At 52.9% G+C, this 21,105-nt stretch overlaps 1 protein-coding gene across 1 annotated transcript in view; it reads right to left on the reverse strand.

The window, feature by feature from the left end:
- Positions 1-1,769: 1,769 nt before the first annotated feature.
- Positions 1,770-21,105, reverse strand: part of LOC123346691 — a 97,477-nt gene continuing 78,141 nt past the window's right edge. Inside the window, exons 10-15 of the mRNA XM_044984163.1 lie at positions 14,312-14,734; positions 12,679-12,774; positions 11,375-11,605; positions 11,038-11,060; positions 10,836-10,939; positions 1,770-2,389 (exon numbers count right to left, since the gene is read on the reverse strand). Coding sequence (XP_044840098.1) covers positions 1,830-2,389; positions 10,836-10,939; positions 11,038-11,060; positions 11,375-11,605; positions 12,679-12,774; positions 14,312-14,734 — 1,437 coding nt within the window. The 3' untranslated portion in view covers positions 1,770-1,829. The remainder of the gene's footprint in view (positions 2,390-10,835; positions 10,940-11,037; positions 11,061-11,374; positions 11,606-12,678; positions 12,775-14,311; positions 14,735-21,105) is intronic.

The following is a 21,105-nucleotide window of genomic DNA, read 5'->3' on the forward strand; positions in this document are numbered from 1 at the left end:
GGAGCCGGGGTGGGAAGAGGCAGGGTGGGAGCAGGGGCTTTGGGGAAGAGGCGGGGTGGGGACAGAGTGGGGGTAGGGGCAGCTTTCCTGGTTGGCTCAGCTGGCCGGGGGATCAGGCTGGCTTCTGGAGCAGCACGCAGCTGCGTAGGTGTGACAAAATGGGGGATTTTCTTATATTTTCATGGTTTTCCAATGGTTTGAGTGCAGAGGGAGTGGGACTCAGTGCCCCTGGGTGTTACTGGTTTAACGAGGTGAGGGGAGAGGGAGTTTGTTGTGGCAGAGGACCGGAGAGGGAACTTGGGACCCCAGCCAATGTCCTGGAGGAGGGACACCCCAGAGACTGGTGACCTGATGATGCAGCCGATTCTGGCCAGTGGGAGGACAATGGGCTGCGAAGAGAGGACCCCATGAGCTAACCAGCCGGTTCCAGCCAGAGGAGGGCGGAGAGGAGAGGAGGCCAGACGACCCTGTTTACCTGGAAAAAAGACAATTGACAGAGGCAGGGCCTGGGGCTGGTGATATCAGATGCCCAGCTGGGAAGAGAGGGGCTCTGGGCTGGAGAGGGGGAGCAAGCAGAGTCCACCTGGATGCAGGGGAGACTGGGATGTGCTGTGCTGAGGGAGGCCAGGCCTGGCCACCGGGTGCAGTTAGAGTAGCAGGGACAGAGCAGTTTGGGTTTGGAAGGGCAGAGGGGATCACTTGCACCTGTAGGGAGCCTGATGCGGTCACTAGCTCAGCGCTGAGAAGAAAGCAGCAGTATAAAAGGCTGAACCAGGGAGCTGGAAAGGGGCTCCTCATAACTGCTGCTATGTTGTGATGCACCATAAAAAATCATAAAGACGCTTGGTGGAGGTGCCCTGGCAGACTGCCTGCTGCTTCATTCACAGAGAGGTCTGCCAGCCAGGGGTTGCAGGAACTGATGGGGGATTGTAGAAGAGATTTCTATCTATAGGAAGAGAGCATTTGTGTTTTCTTAATTGATGTGAGAAAAAGAAAGGAAGGGTCACATCTTGATTAACAATTATATGTAGCTAGAAAGTTAAGTCCCATGAATTAATGCTGACAGAAGTTCAAAGACTATTATATAATCATGTGTGAGTTAAGTTAAATATATTGCTTAATTAATGCTATCATTTTTTTAACCTATTAATTTTCAAAGATGTACTGCAGGAGGTGGGTGTATGTGCTCTGCCTGCCAGGGAGAACCAGTCAACACAATAAAGCGGGTGAGGGGGAAACAGAGAGAGCAGCTGCACGTGTGTGTAGTTGTGATGTTTATAACACATGTACATTGTAACTGAACAACCCAGTCTGAGAATTTAATACTTTATTTTAAGATAAATGTTTTGCATTTCTTGTATTCCACAGTTGAAATACAAATGACGTTATTTAGAGAAGTTAAACTTCAATATAGATTAGATGGAAGAATCAAAAAATAAATGTAAATAATTCCATTTCTAAAAATGTTTACATGCTTGTTTTTGAAGTACTGTTTAAATGTAAATTAAAATATTCTTGTATTTTCACCTTGTTACAATATTTTCTAAATCTTTTTTCTTTCATATTTTACATTGAGATCTCACTGCAGAAAATTCTGACGGGGATAAATGTCTCTCATCCACCACTGTCTGCTACCCCTGGGGCAGGGGACGGGGAAAGGTGGGGCCTGGGGGTTGCCAGGTGTCCAGTTTTTGACTCCAGTTGAAAAGGGAAACTGGCAGCGTCCAGTCAGCACAGAAAGTCCAGTTGCTGCAGTAACTGGCCCCCACCACTGGGGACGGGAAGAGCAGCAGGGCTGGGAGGGGCCAGTCTGTGCGGCGGGGTCACTGTCAGGGACAGAGATTCCCTCCGGCCTGAGCTGGGACCGGGCAGATTATCAGGGGAGCCGCATTTGTACCCCCAGGGTTGAGACCAGGACTGAAATAAGGGTGGAGCTGCCCGGAGAAGGTGTCAGTGAAAGTGAAGAGATGGGACCTGTCAGTCACATTGTAAAACGAGACCTCGCCCACCTCATAGTCCATGAAAATCCCCACCCGGCTGGGCATGATGCTCACGGGGAGGGGGGTTGCGGGGGAGGTGCAGGCATTGTATCCTCCATCCCTCAGCACCATGACCCAGTATCCATCCTCAGGTGTGCCTGTGACCTGCCCCTTCCTGCTCACAGATTCCCTACAAACCCCCAGGTTCCAGCATGTCTTGTCTCCCACCTCCACCTCCCAGTAACGCCTCCCGCCCGCGAACCCCTCAGCGCCCAGGACAAAGACATAAGGATCAAATCTCTCAGGGTTGTTGGGCAGATCCTGGCGTTTGTCTCCAAGTCTCACACGTTTCCGATCCTCAGACAGGACGAGGTTGGGATGAGCCGTGTCTGGATCCAGAGTCACGTCCACTGGGGAGAGAGTCACAGAGTCAGGGCCGGGGGCAGGGGCTGGTCACTGGGATAAACGGTAAATTAACCTGCGTCCCCGTTAATCACTGGGGCAGGGGGAGAGGTCGTTGCCTGAGGGGAGTCAGGGCCCCTCTGCCTGTGAGGAGACGATGAGGGGAAAGGGCAGGAGGAGCAGGGGGAGGGGTGAGAAGGTGGTGGGGGAGGCAGGGGAGGGGAGGTGACAGACTGATGTTGGGAGAGGAAAGCGGAGGGGGAGGTGACAGGAGCTGGGGCGGAGGGAAGGACATAGGGGTGGGGCAGGCACAAGGGCTATGGGGTGATAAGGGAAGAGACGGGAACCAGAGGGCAGAGGGGTGTGAAAGGAAGGGCAGGTTGCAGGGGGTGAGGGGAGGGGCGGGCTCCATGGGAGAAGAATGGGACAGACCCCAGGAGGCTGCGGGGGCAAGGGATGGGGCAGGCACCAGGGGACAGAGGAGGGGTGAAGGGAAGGGCAGGTTCCAGGGGGCTGCAGGGGGTGGGCACCAAGGCAGAAGAAGGGGATAGACCCCAGGGGGCACAGGGAAGCAAGGGAAGGGGAAGGCACCGGGGGCAGAGGGGTGTGAGGGAATGGGGGTGCTCCAGTGGGGCAGGGGAAATCAAGGGCAGGGTGGGTGGAGGGAGGGACATAGGGTGGGGCAGGCACAAGGGCTATGGGGTGATAAGGGAAGGGAGGGGCACCAGGACGACAGGGGTGTGAAGGGAAGGGCAGGTTCCAGGGGGCTGCAGGGTGTGAGGGGAGGGGTGGGCACCAGGGCAGAAGAAGGAGATGGACCCCAGAGGGCACAGGGAAGCAAGGGAAGGGGAATGGGAGGAGCTCCAATGGGGCAGGGGAAATCAAGCGGAAGGACAGGTGCCAGGGGGTGGGACGATGAGGAGTGGGGAGGTGGAACCATGTGGGGGAGCGAATGAACAGGCATTGGTGCCAAAGAGGCAGAATGGGGGGTGAGGGAGCAGGTGAGCAGAAGGGGGCCAGAGAGGGGTGTGGAGAAGGGCAGGCCCTAGGGGGGCAGAGGTGTGTGCAGGGAGATGTGGGCACCAGGGGGGCAGAGGGAGGATGAAGCCCAAGGGTTAGGACACAGTGAGGGGAGGGGTGTGGCAGTGCTGAGGTTAGGGGAAGGGCTGAGACCAGGGGGGTGAGGGAAGGGACTTGCACCAGGCAGGCAGAGGGGGCAAAGGAAACAGCAGGCACCAGGGAGGCAGATGGGGCCAGGGTAGAGCTGGGACTTGGGGCAGAGGAGGAGCTGGCACCAGGGGACTGGAGGGGTGCTGTGGGGTGCAGGTGTCATGGAGCCAGAGGGTGAGGGGAGGGGCAGGGGTGAGAAATAAAGAGAAGGTGGCAGAGTGATGGTGGCAGAGGGGTGAGAGGAGAGCAGGGTCAGTGGGGCAGAGGGTGGTGAGGGGCTGGGCACCAGGAAGGAAGGGGGCAAGGGGAGTGTCAGGTGTTGGGGGGCAGGAGGAGGGAGGGAAGGGGCAGGCAGCAGAAGGGTGCAGGGGGGGGGGAGGGGAAGGGCAGGTGCCAGGGGATTGAGGGGGTTGAGCAGAAGGGCAGACACAGGGAGGGCAGAGGAGGGGAGGGACAAAAACCAGGGGGCAGAGAGGGGTGAGAGGCAGGGCAGGTGGGCAGAGGGAGGTGTTAGGGGAGGGGATTGGGGAGAGGCAGGTGCCAGGGGGTCAGAGTGGGGTTAGAGGAGGGGTGGGCACAGGGGGACGAGGGAAGGGGCGGGTGCCAGGGGTCAGAGAGGGTGGGGAGAGGGGCAGGTGTCAGGAGGGCTGAGGGGAGTGAGAAGGGCAAAAGTCAGGACAGCCGAGGAGGGTGAGGGGAGAGTTGGGAGACATGGCACAGAGGAGGGAAAGGGGAGAGGTGGATGCCAGGACATAGCGGGGGTGTGAAGTGATGGGAGGGCTCCAGGGTGCAGAGGATGTTTGGGGGAGAGGGGCAGATGCCAGGATGGCAGGGGGAGAAGGGATGGGCTGTTCCAGTGGGGCAGAGATGGGTGGAGGGCAGGGGCATGTGCCAGGGAGGCAAAGTGGGAGTAGAGGGGCAGGGGCCCAGGGGAGCAGAAAGGGAGTGAGAAGAGCGGGAGGGATGTTGGTGAGGGGTCAGAATAGACGCAGGGTCCAGGGTCCCTCACAGGGGTGAGGGAAGGGTAAGGGAGGGGCGGGAGCCAGAGAGGGGGTAGGAAGAGGAAGGCCCCAGGGAATCTCTGTTGCTTTCGGGCCACGTGTGGTTGGTTTCTCACTCAGACCAGGTCGGTGCTGTCCCCACTCACACTGGGGGTGCACCTCTGCCCCAGAGGAAGCAGTTGGGACTCTCCATGCTGGCAGGCCCCACGGGCCCCACCTTCCAGCCACGAAAACCTCACAGCCAGCCCCTACCCTTGCCAGGCTGAGCCCCACCCCCATGGGGTCAGTTGTCTGGATTGGGCTCACGTGGGGGGCATTACAGTGGAAGATTCTGGGGGAGGGGTATAAATGCGCACTAATGGGCTGTTGCTAATAAGGCCAGGACAGTGGGGAGAGAAGGAGGCATTTCCCCACTTATTGCCCCCTCCATCTGGGAGAAGCTGCACCGCGGACCAGTCCCAGTTCACACCTGCACAGCGCGTCTGCACTAGGGGTTTGCACCGGTGCAGCTACATCAGTGCAAGGAAACCCCGGTAGACATGGCCTGAGACACTGCTGTGCCAGGGGCCATAACCCCTCCCCTCACTGGGGTTATGGATCAATAATTACAGGGTCAGTGAAGCAGAGGAGCTGGACTCTGGGCTCCCAGGTGGGGGCTCAACCCACTGGGCTGCAGAGTCATTCTCACCCCCACGCTCTGGCCCAGTGCTCATGGCAGTGTTTGGACACAGGGGGACGTCATCAGACACCTGGAGCCCAGCGGTTCGAGCTCTCATGGCATCACACGGGGGGATTGAACCAGGGGCTCCCAGCTGAGGGCCCAGCCACTGAGCTAAAGGCTACAAGGGAAGCGGCGGCACCTTTTTCTCTTAACTGAAACGAGTCAGCGAACCTGACATGGATTCACAAATAATTTGTTGACCCGAAATATAATTTTGCAGCAAATAAACTATTTGTCCAAAACATTTCACCCAGCTCCACTGCAAACCTGTCTGAGCAACTTAGGAGCCCCAATCCCAATGACTTGCAATGAGAGACTGTCAACATCCCCAGAAACGCAGTTACAGGCAGGCCAGGCTCAGGACATCAGCTGTGAAACACTCCAGAGCTGCTGTTTAATTTGCCCTTGGCAGACAAATGCCCCCTGGGCCCCTGATCTCACCCCCACAAATCGGGCTGAAAATGGAGACTTGGCTCCAGCCTGAACTCTCTGCCCAGAGCCATTTTTTCCATGGACGATGCTAGCGGCACAGACCCCCTGCAGCTGCACCTGGGCATCTCCCAGAGCGGATAACAGTCACAGAGACCGTCTCAGAGCCCCAGGAGCTCAGGTGTCTCCATCTAACGACTGTGCCAGCCCCCCCCCCCCCCCGCTCTCATTAACCAGCCCTGGGACAGACACACTGGGAACTTTCACATCCAGACTCTGGAGACACTTTGGGTCGTTCTACACAGCCTGCAGCAGCGAGTCTTGGAACAGGGTGGACAGATTCAGGCTTGCGGGGCTCCCTCTTTGGAATTAAAAATAGCCGCATAGATTTTCAGGTTCTGGCTGGAGCTCAGGCTCTGAAGCCCAGCGTGGAGCCAGGTCTGCCCCTCACAGTGCAAGAGGGGACATTGTCTGTATCCACGTCCCCTTCACCCCCTTCCTGGGATGGGGAACAGCAGCCTCTCCTTCCACCCCCAGGGCAGGGGAGTGAGAGCCCTCGGGCTCCTGGGCAGTGGGGCCTCCCAGCACAGGTTCCTGGGTGAGCGTGAAAGTGTCTCCACACAGAGAGCTCTGTACACCCGGCAAATACATAGATGTGCCCGTGGATCAGGATCGGGGATGGTGCTCTCCCCAGGAGTGATGGAAGCTCCCTCAAAGTAGAGGGGTCACCCACTCGTGCCAGCCCTTCTCATTGAGCTCCTGTCCCCGCACCCCTGAACCCTCGCTCTCACACTGCCCCTTCTCCCTGAGCCCCTGCCTTCACCCCACCTCTTCCCCAACACCCTGACCCCCTGGTCTCTCCTCTCGGTCCCTTCCCCCATCCTCGCTCACCATTACAGCTGGTAAAAAGTGGGAGGGAATAGACCTCCCATTGGTAAAAGTGATGGGGCCATGGCCGCCATGGCCCCCTGGGCCCCCTCTTCCAGTGCCCCTTATCACCCCCCAACCCCAGTAGCAGAGGACCCTTGGGGCAGTGTCAGTGAGATCGGTGCTGGGGATACGAATTGGGTTTTGCACCCCATCTGCTGGAGCTCTGTGTATTGAGGGTATAAGGAGACAGAGGCCATGTGAGCCCCCCACTGTCCTGCCAACGTGACTCAGCCCTGACATCTGACGGAGCCTCTCCCTGGGGAGGAATCGTCCCTGCGGCCCATTCAGGCCTTGGCCTCCCTGCGGAGGTGGCCGGTGAGGCTGCCGTTAAAGCGAGTTACGATGTGAGCTCCTGTCTGCTGGGAACTGGACTCTAAGCCTGGGCTGATATCGGTGACTGGGGAGTGAAAGGCCCCAGCTCCCCTCACTGCCCCCCTGAGCCAGCCCAGTGCCCCCAGCCATTCAGTGCAATAACAGCGATGCTCAGGCTTGGTGACACAGCCAGTGCCCCAGCGGGCAGGGCGAGGGCCTGTCCATGGGGCAATGGGCACAATCTGCAGCAAGGGAGGTTGAGGCTGGAGATGAGGAAACACTTTCTAATTCTCAGGGCAGTGAAGCTCTGCACCAGGCTCCAAGGGAGGTTGTGGGATCCCCTTCACTGGAGGTTTGTAAGAACAGGTTGGACAAATCCCTGCCAGGGATAGTCCAGTCCCTGACCTAGTGTGGGGGGCTGGACTAGGTGACCTCTCAAGGGCCCTTCCAGACCTGCATTGCTCTAGTTCCAGGTTACAGCAGTTCCTGGGGCTGGGCCCAGGGGGCTCTAAGCCTGGTGAGTGGCACGTGACAGAGTTAACACTGTTAGTGACTATGACAGCTGGCAGCTCAGCGTCTCTGCCAGGGGCCTGGGCTGGCATGTGGCTGCATGTACCCGGCTCAGCAGGGTGTTAGTGGGCCATGTGGACAGGACCTAGGGTTGGCACCTGTCCATAGGGTTGCCAGGCATCTGTTTTTTTATTGGAACGCCTGGTCGAAAAGGGACCCTGGCGGCTCCGGTTGGCACCACCGACTGGGACATTAAAAGTCTGGTCAGTGGCGCAGCGGGGGCCCAGGGCTAAGGCAGGCTCCCTGCCTGCCCTAGCTCCATGCAGCTCCTGGAAGTGGCCACCAATTTACTTCCCTGGAGTTTGAAACTTTTCTAGCAGAATATAACCAAGTGTCAGCCACGGTCAAGCCTCCCTTTGAATACAGGTTGGCTCTGGGGGTGGGGGGAAATGTATCAAGAGGGCTGGTCCTTTTAGGGGACTCAGGGACCAGACCACCTGTGACAGGCAGCTGTAAGGGAGAATGAGACAACCCAGACCGAACTTGAAGTAATTTAATCCCTAGGTGGCTAGTCGGCAGCGAAACAGCTAATGAGGCTGATAAAGGGTAACCAGGGCTCAGCTGAAAGGATCCTAGGGACAGGAAGCTGCTGAGGAGAGGAGCTCCCAGGAGAGCTCACCAGAGCAAGGAGCCTGGAAGGGGCTCCTAGAGCAGTGTTCCCCAAACTGTGGGTTGTGCCTCCCTAGAGGGTGTGGAAGAACATTTGGGGGGCATGGCAGGGCCTGGACCAGCCCCCTTGGGTGGTGGGAGGGGAACCCCACCCAGCCCTGCTTTGCCCCCAGCTCCACTCCGGCCCCACCCTCAGCCACAGCTGCATCTCCGGCCCCGACCTCAGCCACGGACTCCCGGCCCTGCTCCAGGCTGAGAACCCAGCTGCAGCCCCAGCCCCAAACATGGTTCCGCCCCCGGCCGAAGCCCCCAGCTTCCTGCCCCAAGTGCGGGTTCACTCCCAGTCACAGCCCACAGCTTCTGGCCCCGACTAGAGCCCTGTTACTGGCCCAGCTCCTGACAGCAGCTCCCAGGGTGGGGGCGCCAACCAGGTAATGGAAGGCAGGACCAAAACAGTTTGGCGACCACTGTCCTAGACAGAGGAGTTCCCCTAAGGGGGAGAAACTGCCAGAGACGACAATGACAGCAGCAGCTGTAGCAGAACAGAGCCCTGGAGAGCTGCCCCCGGCTGGAGAAAGTGGATGCAGAGAATAAAGGCACAGTCTGAAATGACCCCAGCTCCAGGAGTGGGGGCTGGAGTCGTCCGATTCCACCATGGACACTAATCCAAGACCAGCTCCGGGAGGGACTGAGGGCTCCTGACTTGAGGACAGTGAGGAGCTGGAGTGAGAGCTGGAGGCTGGAGCAGAGTGAGGGAAAAGATTTTATTTCGGGGTTTACTTGGACTCAGAGCGGACCCCAGCAGGGGACTTTTCAGTCAGATCTTTTGGACTGTGAGGCGTGATTTAAGGAGTATTGAAGAGGATAAACTGAGGCAAGATGCTTCCCAAGATACCAGCCTCAGCCATTTCAGGGTATCAATAACAACACTCACTGCCCAGCCCCTAAGGGCTGCATGACAGCGCAGGACGTTCTCCATTGCACACAGGGACCCTGGGGTGCAGGGAGCTCTGGTTACTGTGCCCCACACATTCACCCAGAGACTCCCCTGAGCTGCTGGACCCGGGTCCCTGGGGTCAGAGCATGGGCAGTCGAGTGGCACTGACCAGCCGGGGCTGCTGGGGTGGGAGGAAGGAAAGGGTTAATCCCAGCGCGGTGGCACTTTGCTGCCCGGCCCTGGCTGGTCTCTGCCGTCTGGGTGCAGCTCAGGGCGTGTGTCTCTGAGCAGGTCCCTGCCCACTCACCCGCCATTTGCCCCAGACACAGAGAACCCAGGTGCCAAGGGAAGGAGCAGCCCCAGCAGCCGCATTGGCCCTGGCACGGGCTGAGCCTGCGAGCACAGCAGCAGAGGCAGCGGCACAGAGAGGGGCTCAGCCATTGAGAGCAGCAGTGTCTCCACCCGCAGGGGAGTGGTCAGCGCTGGGACAACAGGCCGGGCTGGGTCAGGGGCTGGGAGATCTGGCAGCGAGCGCGGTGCCAGCACCAACTGCCCTGCTGGAGACCCTGGGCCTGGCCAGCCTGGAGCAGCCAGCGAGTGACTCAGGGCCTGGGACCCTGCCCAGGAAGGGGCTTCTGGGGGGCTGACAGGAGGCTCCCCAGAGGCTGGTGATCCCCTAGAACGAGGCACTGAGCTGACTGGCTCAGGATCCCGACAGGCTCAGGGGCCAGGGGTGTGGAATGGCCCAGAGCCCAGCCGGGTTCAGGGCCCAGTGGGCACAGACTGGGCTGGGAGCAGTGAGGGGAGCAGGGATGTGCTGGCCCCAGCCACTCACAGACAGGAAGCTGTTTCCCCCACAGCCTGGGGTTCCTGCTCCCCGGAGCACTGAGATCCTGGCCCTGCAGCCGGCACCGACTGCACAGCCTCCATCAGCCGGGACAGACACACCCAGCTTGGCCCCTTCGACTGTCCCCTGCTGGGGTGGGTGGGAAGAGAGGAGCGGCGGGGGTAGGAGGAATGGGCCAGTTCAACAATCACAGACCGAGCTCACTGAACCTTCCCACCCCCCTCTCCTCTGCCTTAGTTTCTTCTCCGTCCCTCCTCACTGTCAGGTTTCTGCCTTTGCCCACAGTCTCGGTGCTGGGGTTGTGGGAGGGATTTGGATGGGGGCAGCTCACACTCCGCCGTTGTGACAGGGTCACACTCTTGTGAATGAGTCTCACTCACTGAGCAGCAAACCACTGACCCAACCTGACACTGGGCTGTGCTCAGAGCAGATGAGGGGCCCGTAGGATTCAGCTTGTTACCCAGTAACACACGGCCCAGGTCAGACGTCAGCAGCCAGACTGGCCCCTCCTCTGCTCATAAACTGGGCCAGCCTTGGCTGATGGGGGCTGGGGCAGTGCTGAGAGGTGGCCACACAACGCAGCCCTCATGTCCCAGGAGAGAGGCACAGACACATCATCCGTTACCCGTCTGTGCAGCTCCCAGCACGATGGGCCCAGTCCAGGCCTCACAGCACCTGGCTCAGGGACACCCAGTAGCTCAGCCATGGAGGGGTCAGGATATCAGAGTGACGGGGCCTGGTCAGACACCTGGGCAAGTACCAGCAGGTGGCTGTAAGTAGCAGGCAAACTGCCCAGCACTGAGCACATCAGCCTCCCGCTATCACAGCTCCAAGCCTGTCAACTGGGTTCAAGCGTGTCCTGGGGTCCCAGGCTCTGTCCAGAGCCCCAGGCACAACACAGCTGAATGTCCCAGTAGAATCCACTCACCTCCGAATCTCTTCAGCGCTTCCCCCATGTCAAGGGAAATTTTATACACGTTCTTCAGGTCAGTAGAAACAGCTTCTGGTTCCTGGAGTTTCACATTCTCACTCCTATGAAGAAAACATCCCGTCATCACTCAGCTGCTTGTACACACATCATCCCAGAACCACCACCAAGAATATAAGAGCAATGAACATAGGAAACACACCTGCTCAATGTGCTTTTCACATCCTGAAAGGAAAAAAAAGAATCAATGTTCTGTATTAACACAATGTGCATAAAACTGTGTGAGTTTCACTCTGAGCATCAAACTTTCATCTAGAAAATAGATGTATCATCCATTTAATCTCCCATGGCCTCACTGGGTCTCCATGAGGAGATTCCCCTCGAACATGAACTGGAATATTTTGGAACTGATGGAGCCCTTAGCCTGATGCTCTGTTTGTCAGTAAACCACAGAACACATTTACTCTAATTGTTGGAATCCAGACACAGGGATCTGAGTTCTAATTCTGGATGGGTGGAGAATTTTGATGCCATCTCACCTTTAGCAGCTCAACAACTGGTTGCTGACACTTCTCCTCTAGCTCTGTGATCAGCTGCTGCAGAGAGGAGCTTTGCTGGGAGAGTTTGGTTACATTTTCCCTTAGTCTCTGCAGAGTCTCCTTCTCCTCCTCCTCCAGGCTCTGTAGAAGCAGCTGCTCCTCCTCTCTCAGCAGTGTGTGCAGTTTGTTAAATTCACCCGCAATCATCTCTCTCCTATTCTTCACTTTCCCCTTGAAATAGAAGAATAGGAAAGGCACAGAGAAAACATGAGCCAGATGTTGACTTACACAGACTGGGACTCTGTCCATGAAGCAGGGCATTAGATCAGTATCAGGTTTGTAAGGAGATTTACTTCTTTGGGAAATGTACCATAATGGGTTTCTTTTAGTTCAGAGTTCATATGGCCAGTTCTATAGCGGGGTTGTCTAGGGTGCTTTGTAAAGCAGCAGTATGTTATTGCAGGGGATGGACACAGGGGATGGACACAGGGGAGTGGGGAGAAATCAACGGAGCAGGAGAGATTTACAGGGGGCCACACAGGGCATCCATGGGGGGATTTGGGTGCCAAGTGCTGGGCACTCAGACACCCAGGGGAGCCATCACAGTGGGATGTAGGCGATGCTCCTTCTTTGACAACCTGCTCCCAGGGCTGCAATGTTCAGGACTAGGGCGGGTTCTAATAGTCCTTTGGGTGCATCCGGGGGCTCACATGGGTGTTGGGTGCCCAGGGCATTGTCAAGGCTGGCTATGGCCTCACCCAGCCTGGCCGAGTGCCCGATGCCCATGTGCCCAGTGCCCCTGGGATCGCAGCCTTTAGGGAGCCCATCAGCTGTGGGGGGGCCCCACCAATTGCTCCTCTCCGTCCTTCCCCCGCATCACTCACCCTTAAGGGGGGCAGAAAGGAGCAAGCAGCAGGCGAGGGGGACTTGGGGGAGGGAGTGGGGGAGAGGAGCGAGCTGCAACAGTGAACGGTGAGCGGGGAGCCTCTGGGGAGGGGGCTGAGTGGGAGCCGGGCATGGAGCAGAGCAGGAGTGGTGCATGGGCGGGGCCTCAGGGAGAAGAGGAGAAATGGGGGTGGAGCAATGGGCAGGGCAATGATCTGGGTGCCAGGGAGTTTCCCGCACTCATGCCCGGCCTCCCCAAGTACCGGAGGCACACGCTGCCCATGGCCGGCACCAAGCCTGTGCAACGGAGCAAACAACCAGAGCACGTTCGTAACCTCATCCCAGAGCTTTATGGCCCCGTCTTTCCTGGGAACGCTGCAGGGGGAAGGGCTCAGGGAGGAATAAACCCGGACACCCACCTGCCACTCTGTGATCTCCTCCTCCTCTGCAGACATCAGAGCCAGGGCCTCTTCCAGCTCCTTCCTCAGAGGGCCCAGGGCTCCCTGGAGTTTCTCCTGCAGGGACATCACGTGTGATAAACAGCCATTAGTCTGCCTGTCCGATGGGTGGACAGTTCTGTCCATATTGGCATTTCATACACGAGCAGTAAATATCCTGGAAGGAGGCAGCAGACTGGGCTCTGCCTGCCCCAAAGGCCTCATGGGACCAGAGACGCCAGTCTCAGAGCAGGGGCTCTGCTCCCTGCAGATACTCAGGACTTCTCAGAGCCTATGTCTGAGCTAAAGCTTCACATCACTGAACACAGGCCAGAGGGGAAACAGCTGGGAAGGTTCTGAACGATCCCTCCTGCCGGTGCCAGTGAAGAGGTTGGGGCAGCACCTCGCTGCCCTGTACCCAGACCCAGGCCAGGAACAAGACCCCACTGTGCTCTCCTCTGTCCAGGCTCCCATGTGGCCTCCCTCAGGCAGCGGCCGAGCACCTGAGCCAGCGCAGTCCCATTAACTGCAGAGGGTGAAGCTGTGATGTGGCTGGAGGTCAGTGAGGACCAGGGAACACTCGGTCTGGGGGAATGTGTCACCCATAATTATAACTGCTCCAGAGCTGTAATAACCCAGGGCTCTCTTCCCCTTTGACAGCGTGTGATTCATTCACACAGCAACGTGCTCCTGTCCCGCCAGCCCCGCTCTGTGCAACACCCCTGGCAGCCCCCCAGAGCCGCCTGCTGAGATCTCCCCATTTCACTTTTTCTCTGAGCCCTCGAGTTCTTTCCTCCCCTCTGCCCAAGGGCCCAGGCTGCTGCTGAGAGCTCCTGGGGAGCTGTTCGGTGACACCCCTGCAGTGCTGCTGCAGGGAAGCAGTGAGTGATGGAGCCAGCAGGGACTAGTGAGAGACAGGAGGCGGAAAAGCAGCCTTTGCATCCAGCAAAACAGCGTCATAAACAGTAGGGATCAGAACCGGGGAGGGGCAAATGTGGCTGGATTCTTTGAAGCTCCACCCACAAAATAAGCTCCGCCCACACGAGTCACTAAAAGGAGACACATGATCTGTTCAAATGGTGCATTGTTCAAAACAGGATGGAGTTGCTGATTGTCTCCAAGGGGCTCCTGGGGCCGAACTCCCCTCATGGGGCTAGAATGTACCCCCGGACTCCCTCTCCGCTGTAATTCTCCCTCTCCGCTCTCACAGGGGAACGAAATAATTAACAGTGTTGAAATTTAAATGATCAGTTCTCCAGTCTGAAGGTAACACACTCACCTAGACTGGCCTGCAGCTCGTGTGATTTAAACCTCACTGATCGTTAACACCGGCCGTGGTGTAAAAAGTCCTCTTATTTCAGCAGTGGAAGCGGAGTGTGAAAAACATTCAGAATCTCAGAGAAAAGTTTCCCACATAAAGTATCTTTGAAGATTTGATATTCTAATTCTGTCACCACACTGCCAGATCATTCATTTTGTTATAGCATCTCCCATGCACTGAAGGCTTTACAGAGCTGAATGATGCATCACACCCATGATAGGCAACTTTCAGTGAAATAAGCCTGTAATTAAAATCCAGAGTTATTACCCATTAAACTTGACAGCAATTCCCTACCTTGTACTCCTGGGCAGCTTCCTTTATGGGAACCACCCTGTGATCTCTGTGATCCCGGGACAGATGGCAAACCACACAGACAGAAGTTTGATCCTCTTCACAGAACAGTTTCAGAGTCTCCCGGTGTTCCCCACACACCTTCTCCTCTCCTGCTCCCTTTGCTGCCTGTAAACTCAACCTTTTGACCATTTCTACAACATTTGCCAGCTTCCTGTTCGACCTGAGGTTTCCCTGTTGCACAGTTTCTCTGCACTGAGGGCAGGAGATGTCTGTATTCGATCCTTCCCAGCACTGGGCGATGCAGGCTCGGCAGAAATTGTGCCCACAGTCTATAGTCACTGGGTCCTTAAAATACTCCAGACAGATGGGGCACGTAGCTTCCTCCTGGAGACTTTCCACGGGGTTGTCTGTGGCCATGGCTCCCTCTGGGCAGCGTCACAGGGTTAGTTTCACTTTCCTGAGCTCAGAAATATGCCCCGCCTGCAGCAGCAGCAATTGGGTGTTTCCCTTCCTGGAACTGACTCAGGCTGTTCACTGAGCTGGAGCCAGATCACCCATAATGTTCCAGCCCTGGGGGCTTTGGTGAGAAATGTTCCAACAAGGCTCTGATCCTACAATCAGCCCCCTCTGCTGGTGTGTGTGGGGGGAGTCACTGGGGCTTCACGTGGACATCAGCTTCCCCTTGTCCTGCTGAGCTGACAGAACTGCATGTCTAAGGAGTGATATTTAGCCTTGGCAGAATTCATTTGATTTAATATGTAATTTTGACAGATAAGATTAATATTAATTTGTAAGAATGTTTATATATTTATCTATTTAAACTGTCACAGTTTCAGTTGTTATCAATATTATTGTTCACAGTTGTGGGAAATTGGGGGGGGGGGGTTCAGACAATAGTTTAGTCAGACAATTCTTTTATCACAGTAGTCACAGATTCAAAAAGTTAAAAAGTGTAACTGTTAAAACACAAATTGTCAACATCTCATGTCAAAACATGCTAAGTAAATTTCCTTAAATTAAACTCTAGTACAGGGGTCGGCAACCTTTCAGAAGTGGTGTGCCGAGTCTTCATTTATTCACTCTAATTTAAGGTTTCGTGTGCCAGTAATATATTTTAATGTTTTTAGAAGGTCTCTCTCTACAAGTCTATATATTATATAACTAAACTAGTGTTGTATTGTAAAATAAACAAGGTTTTCAAAATATTTTAGAAGCTGCATTTAAAATTAAATTAAAATGTTGATCTTGTTGGTGTTAGGCCTGAATAAATATAGCACAAAACCAGTTATGCCAACCTGACTGAAGTCAGGCTAACAGAGGTTTCTGGGTAATCCCAGCGTGGAAAAATACTGAGAAGCAGCATGTTTCACAAAGCCTTGGGAAAAAGTAAGATAAGAGAGGGGAGTGTTTGAAGGATTGATAGGGAGCCAGCCTCCCTGTATTCACTCCCTGTTTCTGTCTTAGGTTCATTGTTAACTCCTGTCTTCCAGTTTCTGGTGCTTGGCAACCATGCTGATAAGAAAGTTGCTGGGGCATCACGACTTGCTTACATTATAAAGAAAGACACATGTGCTTTGTTATTAGGGTTTGTTACTAACCAAAGGGGGGTGGGATATGGGTTGTGTGAAATGAATAATTTGTGACGCGACGGAACTGTCTATATAACCTATACTTCAGTTGTAAGAGGGGGCTGGTTCTTTTTTGGATACGGGCTGTTCTTTACTGATGCGTGCACTTGTCAATAAAGAACTTTTAATCGGACCTTGCTGGTGTTGCCTGTCACTCTGCGGTCAGACAATGAACATCGCTGTCGGGGTTCGAGTCCCTGACATCTTTGGCGACTCCGCCGGGGCTTTGTCTGACTCTCTGGCGGGGGATCAGACTCTGAGGCAACGCAGCGCGCATCCTCTGGTTTAGAGGAGCCTTGCCTGGTAATCTGATCTCTGTGTCGGCGATAAGGCGAGTTCTGTGAACCAGCTGAAGCTCGTAGAAATCCAGCAACATCCACCTACCCGTTGAGTAGGGTCAAGGTTGCCTGGGTTAGAGTCCCAGTGCAGATTGTCGGGGTTCGAGTCCCTGACAACTTAGGTCTGGGTTAGAGTACCAGTCCAGGTCTGGGTTAAAGTCCCAGTCCAGGTTTGCACAGGATCCAAGTAGTCTGGGTTAGAGTCCCAGCCTGGGTTTGAGTCCCAGTCCAGGTGTTCGAGTCCCCTGGAGAGGTAAGTGAGCGCTCGATGCGGGAGGTGGGGGTTAGAGTCCCTTTACCTCGACGCGGGGAAGAGGGGTTAGAGTCCCCTTACAAAATGGAACAAGTTGGCAGTAAGTGCCTGGGGGACGCCCCATTGTCTCTAATACTTAAAGATTGAAAGAAGATTTCTGGAACCGGATAGCTTTTGGAGCTGTATGTTTAAAGCTGTATGGAGAGCTCTTGTAAAAAGCCCCCATCATATGCCCCAGAGCCACACTGGGAGGAAGACTGTCCGTGGGGACGTCTGTCTCTGTTGGGCTCACGCCATCTGAATTTATTGACTGTGCAGCAAGATAAGATGCATCGTGGTAATAGGAAATAATGGCCTTGGTGTGTGTGTGTGTGTGTGCGGAAAATGGGGAAGGGACAATCTAAACATTCCACCTCACCCCCTAAGGGTACCCCAGCATATTATATGTACGTACATTATGGTCCTAAAACCTGCAGGAATTTAGAGAATTGGAACCTTTATACGCGTGAAGATCCATCTAAACAATGCCCATTAGAAGGTACCTTCAATCTAGATAAGATCATATATCTCAAAGGAGCTTTTAATCACCAAAGAAAAGCCTCTGACACAGTGTGAGCAATTTGTCTAGGAACGGGTTAATTTGAAATTCAGCTTGGCTTGGTGAAACTGGAGAAGCCACAGGCTGGAATCTGAACTGGAATCTCTGAAAGAGACACCACAGGAGATTCCAGGGTGTAAAGAACAGCTCTCCCAAGAGCAGAAGCATGTTGGAAATTCTGGACAAGCTGTATACAGGATAATCTCCCGTCCACTTATTCCCCTTCTCTGAACGTTATACAGACGTGGCCAGTTTGGACATGTGTGAGTATTAAAGTGGCTTAATGGTTGAAGTATTCATGTTTTTCCTGAGTGATGTGGGAGCGTTCCCAACACTCTCCATTGTTGTTTTATTATTTTTAATGAAGCTTTAAAATTTGATTATATGGTGTGTTTCCCCAACGTCCTGCAGTGACAGCCTGATCCCCTGACATGAGGGATAAATTGGTAACAGAAATTTGTCACAGTTTGGTGAGTAATTGAGAATGGGGGAGCCCTGCAGAATTCACACCATCTATTTGTTTTACCCTTGTTATTTTATGTTTGTTTTGTTTGGTATTGTTGGTGTTATATGTTGAGGATTGCATAATTAAAAGGTGTGCCCACTCTCCGCTGCAAGTTTCAGAACTGGAGAGGGATTTAGCATTTTTCTCTCCACCCTGGTTGACCGGAAGGGTGGCAGGTGGATCTACCCCCAGTCGTAGCAGGACTGGGCAATAGAGTAGTTGGAGAAAAGGGACGAGATGTGTACTTGATAACTAGAATTGAGCAATTAAGAGCATAGATCATGACCCAGGCAGCACCTCAAACCTGCGCCAGGGCAAGTTGCAGGCCTTGACACAGGACTTCCAGTTAGAAAAGGAAGCCCTGGCTAAGCAAGTACCAGTCCTTCAGGGACTTGTTAGAATTTAACCATTTGTGCTCAGCATATGTCGTAACAGCAGTGTGTTTGCTACAAGAGGAAATTGAATAGTTCAACGCCAGTGGGCCATGTGTTTTGCCCAGGTGGCAAGCCTCACAGGGGAAGACTCGAGTAGTTTTGTGAGTAGAAATGTTTTAGGGAAAGGACCAGAAGGGTGGGGGCTAGTTAAGAAGCCAACCCTCCTAGTTAAAACTGGTAGTGGAGCAAATTGGTGCCTATGGAAGGAACGGTTCAGCTAGAAAAGAAGGATCGGGCCCAGGTGGACAGGTAACAGACGGAGAGATTGGAAAACAGGTTGGAAACTTTTGAGGGTCTAGTGGAAGAAAGGAGTAAATAGGTATAAACATGGTGATTTCAAATACCCAGGATGATACTTGAAATGGTGATTTAAGTTGAGAAAAGTGGTTGTTGGAGAACAAGCGAGTGATTTAAGGCAGAGTGAAAAGTTAACTCTGTAGTTGCTGGAGGGAACAGCAGTTGAACTTTGTAAACGTACTAAAGTAAAAAGTTCTTGGTGTCTTTGAAATGTTTGTAAATAAATTCAGGCAAATAACTTATTAGAATGCAATCATTTGGCTATGAACAATTTTGTTAAATTAGCTGAAGAATGTATACAGTGCTATGTAATTAAAATTGTATTAGGCTCTAAGAGCACTGTGAGTGATGATGTTTTCTTTCAGTGTTTACAAGCAGGAGTTACAAGTAAAAAGCAAGCCAGAAAGCATCTGTATTAATGCAAATTATCTAACTAATAAGGTAGGACCCACTAAAAAGAAGGGGCTGCCTATAAAACACATACAAGAAAATATGGGGTAATTCTCTTGTTTTGCCTAAAATCAGCAAGAGTATTTGTATATTTTAAGTAATGATTGACTGCCCAGAAGGGGTAGACTTCTGTTTTTGTCTTTCAGATAATCAAAGAAAATTAATGCCAGCTGAACAGCGTTCAACATACCATGCATTTACTGATGGAGTAAAACATTAAGTTTTGTGTTCTATGTTCTGTCTTGTGGTGTTTGTCTTGTGGCCAGATTGATGTGTTTAATATTTTTATGGGATGGTCTGATTTAAAATCAAGCAGCAGTGTTGGATTGAAATGCAGATATTTGTTTTGTTCAACTTAGAATGCAAACTGTTTGAATACATTAGAAAAATGTAATATACTAAAGTCTAATACATTTCCTTAAGTAAGAGAAAGAAATGTTTTTGGCCAAAACTTTTAATTGACAATTGTTATTACGATTTGCATACCAACAGTCTTTGACAGCAAGGACATGGAAAGTTAACCCACTCCCCATATTGTACATGGGATCCTTCTGGCTACCTCAGACATCTAGCCAGAGGGCTGGGGATGGTGGAAAGCTATTGGACTAGAGTTTGTATTGACTGAACTCATCAAAGTGGGTGTGCTTGTCTTGGTTTGTTGTTCTCAAGCTCTGTAATAAGATTATTTTAGTGAAATGGTATATGTGGCATATATTAGATAAGACTAATGTACTGTATGACAGCAATGTGTATGTGTTCATTGTTAACAAGAGGTGTATAAGTAAAAAGTAAAAGTTTCTTTTGTAGGTTAAAACAAACAAAAAAAAAGCCGAGAAGGGAAGAAAAAAACAAAACAAAACAAGTTGACTGAGAAAAAAATAGTTCACATGCTCAGTTTAAAGATGAGATACTGACTCTGTTCAAGGACACTGCTCACAGCTAAGACTTGGCTGACTACCAAGGAAAGGGAGGATGGTTGCTGCAGTTAAACGAGATTGGTGTGCAACGGGCAGCCCACCCTCCTCCTTGGGGACCTTTTGTAGATATTCAGATTGATTTTATTTAAATGTCTAAATGTTGTGGGTATGAATATGTATTAGTTTTAGTTGATGTATTTACCAATTGGGTTGAAGCTTTTCCCTGCAGGAAAGCAGATGCCAGGACTGTTGTGAAATTTTGCTTAAAGATTTTGTACCACGTTTTGGCATCCCTGTGAGTATCAACAGTGATCGTGGAACTGATTTTACTGGACAGATTGTAAAGGAGTTATGTGCAGCTTTGCAGATCCAACACAACCTTCACTGCCCTCACAACTCATGGTCTGCTGGGACAGTGGAATGCCAGAACGGGATTTAAAAAAATAAACTGGCCAAGATTTGGGCTGAGACAAACTTAAAGTGGCCAGATGCCCTTCCTTTGGCACTGATGAGTATGAGAGCCATTCCCAATCAAAAGACTGGACTCAGCCCTCATGAAATTTTGCCAGGACGCCCAATGCGACTACCAGCTGCACCCCCACTAACCCTAGCTCAGATGAACATTCATTTGATGGATAACATAATACTTAAGTATTGTCAGGCACTAATGAAATGTGTTAAGTCTTTTTATACACAGGTGAAGGAAGCACTACCGAAGGATCCTGTGCAACCCTGTCACTCCTTGGAACCAGGAGACGGGCTCAATGTCAAGGTCCATCAACGGAAGACTGCCTTGGCTCCACCCTGGAGAGGCCCTTTCCAAGTCCTGTTAACCACCAACACCACTGTGAAGTGCCAAAGACTGACTGCCTGGACCCATGATTCTTACTGCAAAAAGACCCCTCCACATCAGAAGAATTCTCCTACTGATGATTAGCCTGTTCCTTTTTCTAGTTCTATTGTGCTTCTGGACAGCAGGGAAAAAGGACAAGGTGACGTGCCGGTTGAACCTCTCCCTTGTCCACGGACAAATCTATTGTGCCTTTGAATTTTTCTAAAAGAAGCAAAACCATTACAGGGTGATGTACTGATAATCTCTCCCCTGTAGAATGCTGAACTACATCTGTTTTGGGAAAGAAAAAGAAACACTCACTCCACTGACATTGCCAAAGTCCAGCAATTCCTGACTAAAAAGAACATTAAGAACTGACCCTGGTGAAGAAACAAAGAATTACACACTGGCAGGAAGAAATTTGTGGGACTTATGTTTGGAACTGTGGTATTAATTGGATTTTGGGGTTTATTCTACAGGCTGCGCCCTGTGTTTTGGATAAATCCTTCAGCATGTATTGCCCTCCCTCATTGCATTTTAAA

Source organism: Mauremys mutica, chromosome 12 (genome assembly GCF_020497125.1).
Source record: "Mauremys mutica isolate MM-2020 ecotype Southern chromosome 12, ASM2049712v1, whole genome shotgun sequence".
Classification (NCBI taxonomy): Eukaryota; Metazoa; Chordata; order Testudines; family Geoemydidae; genus Mauremys; species Mauremys mutica.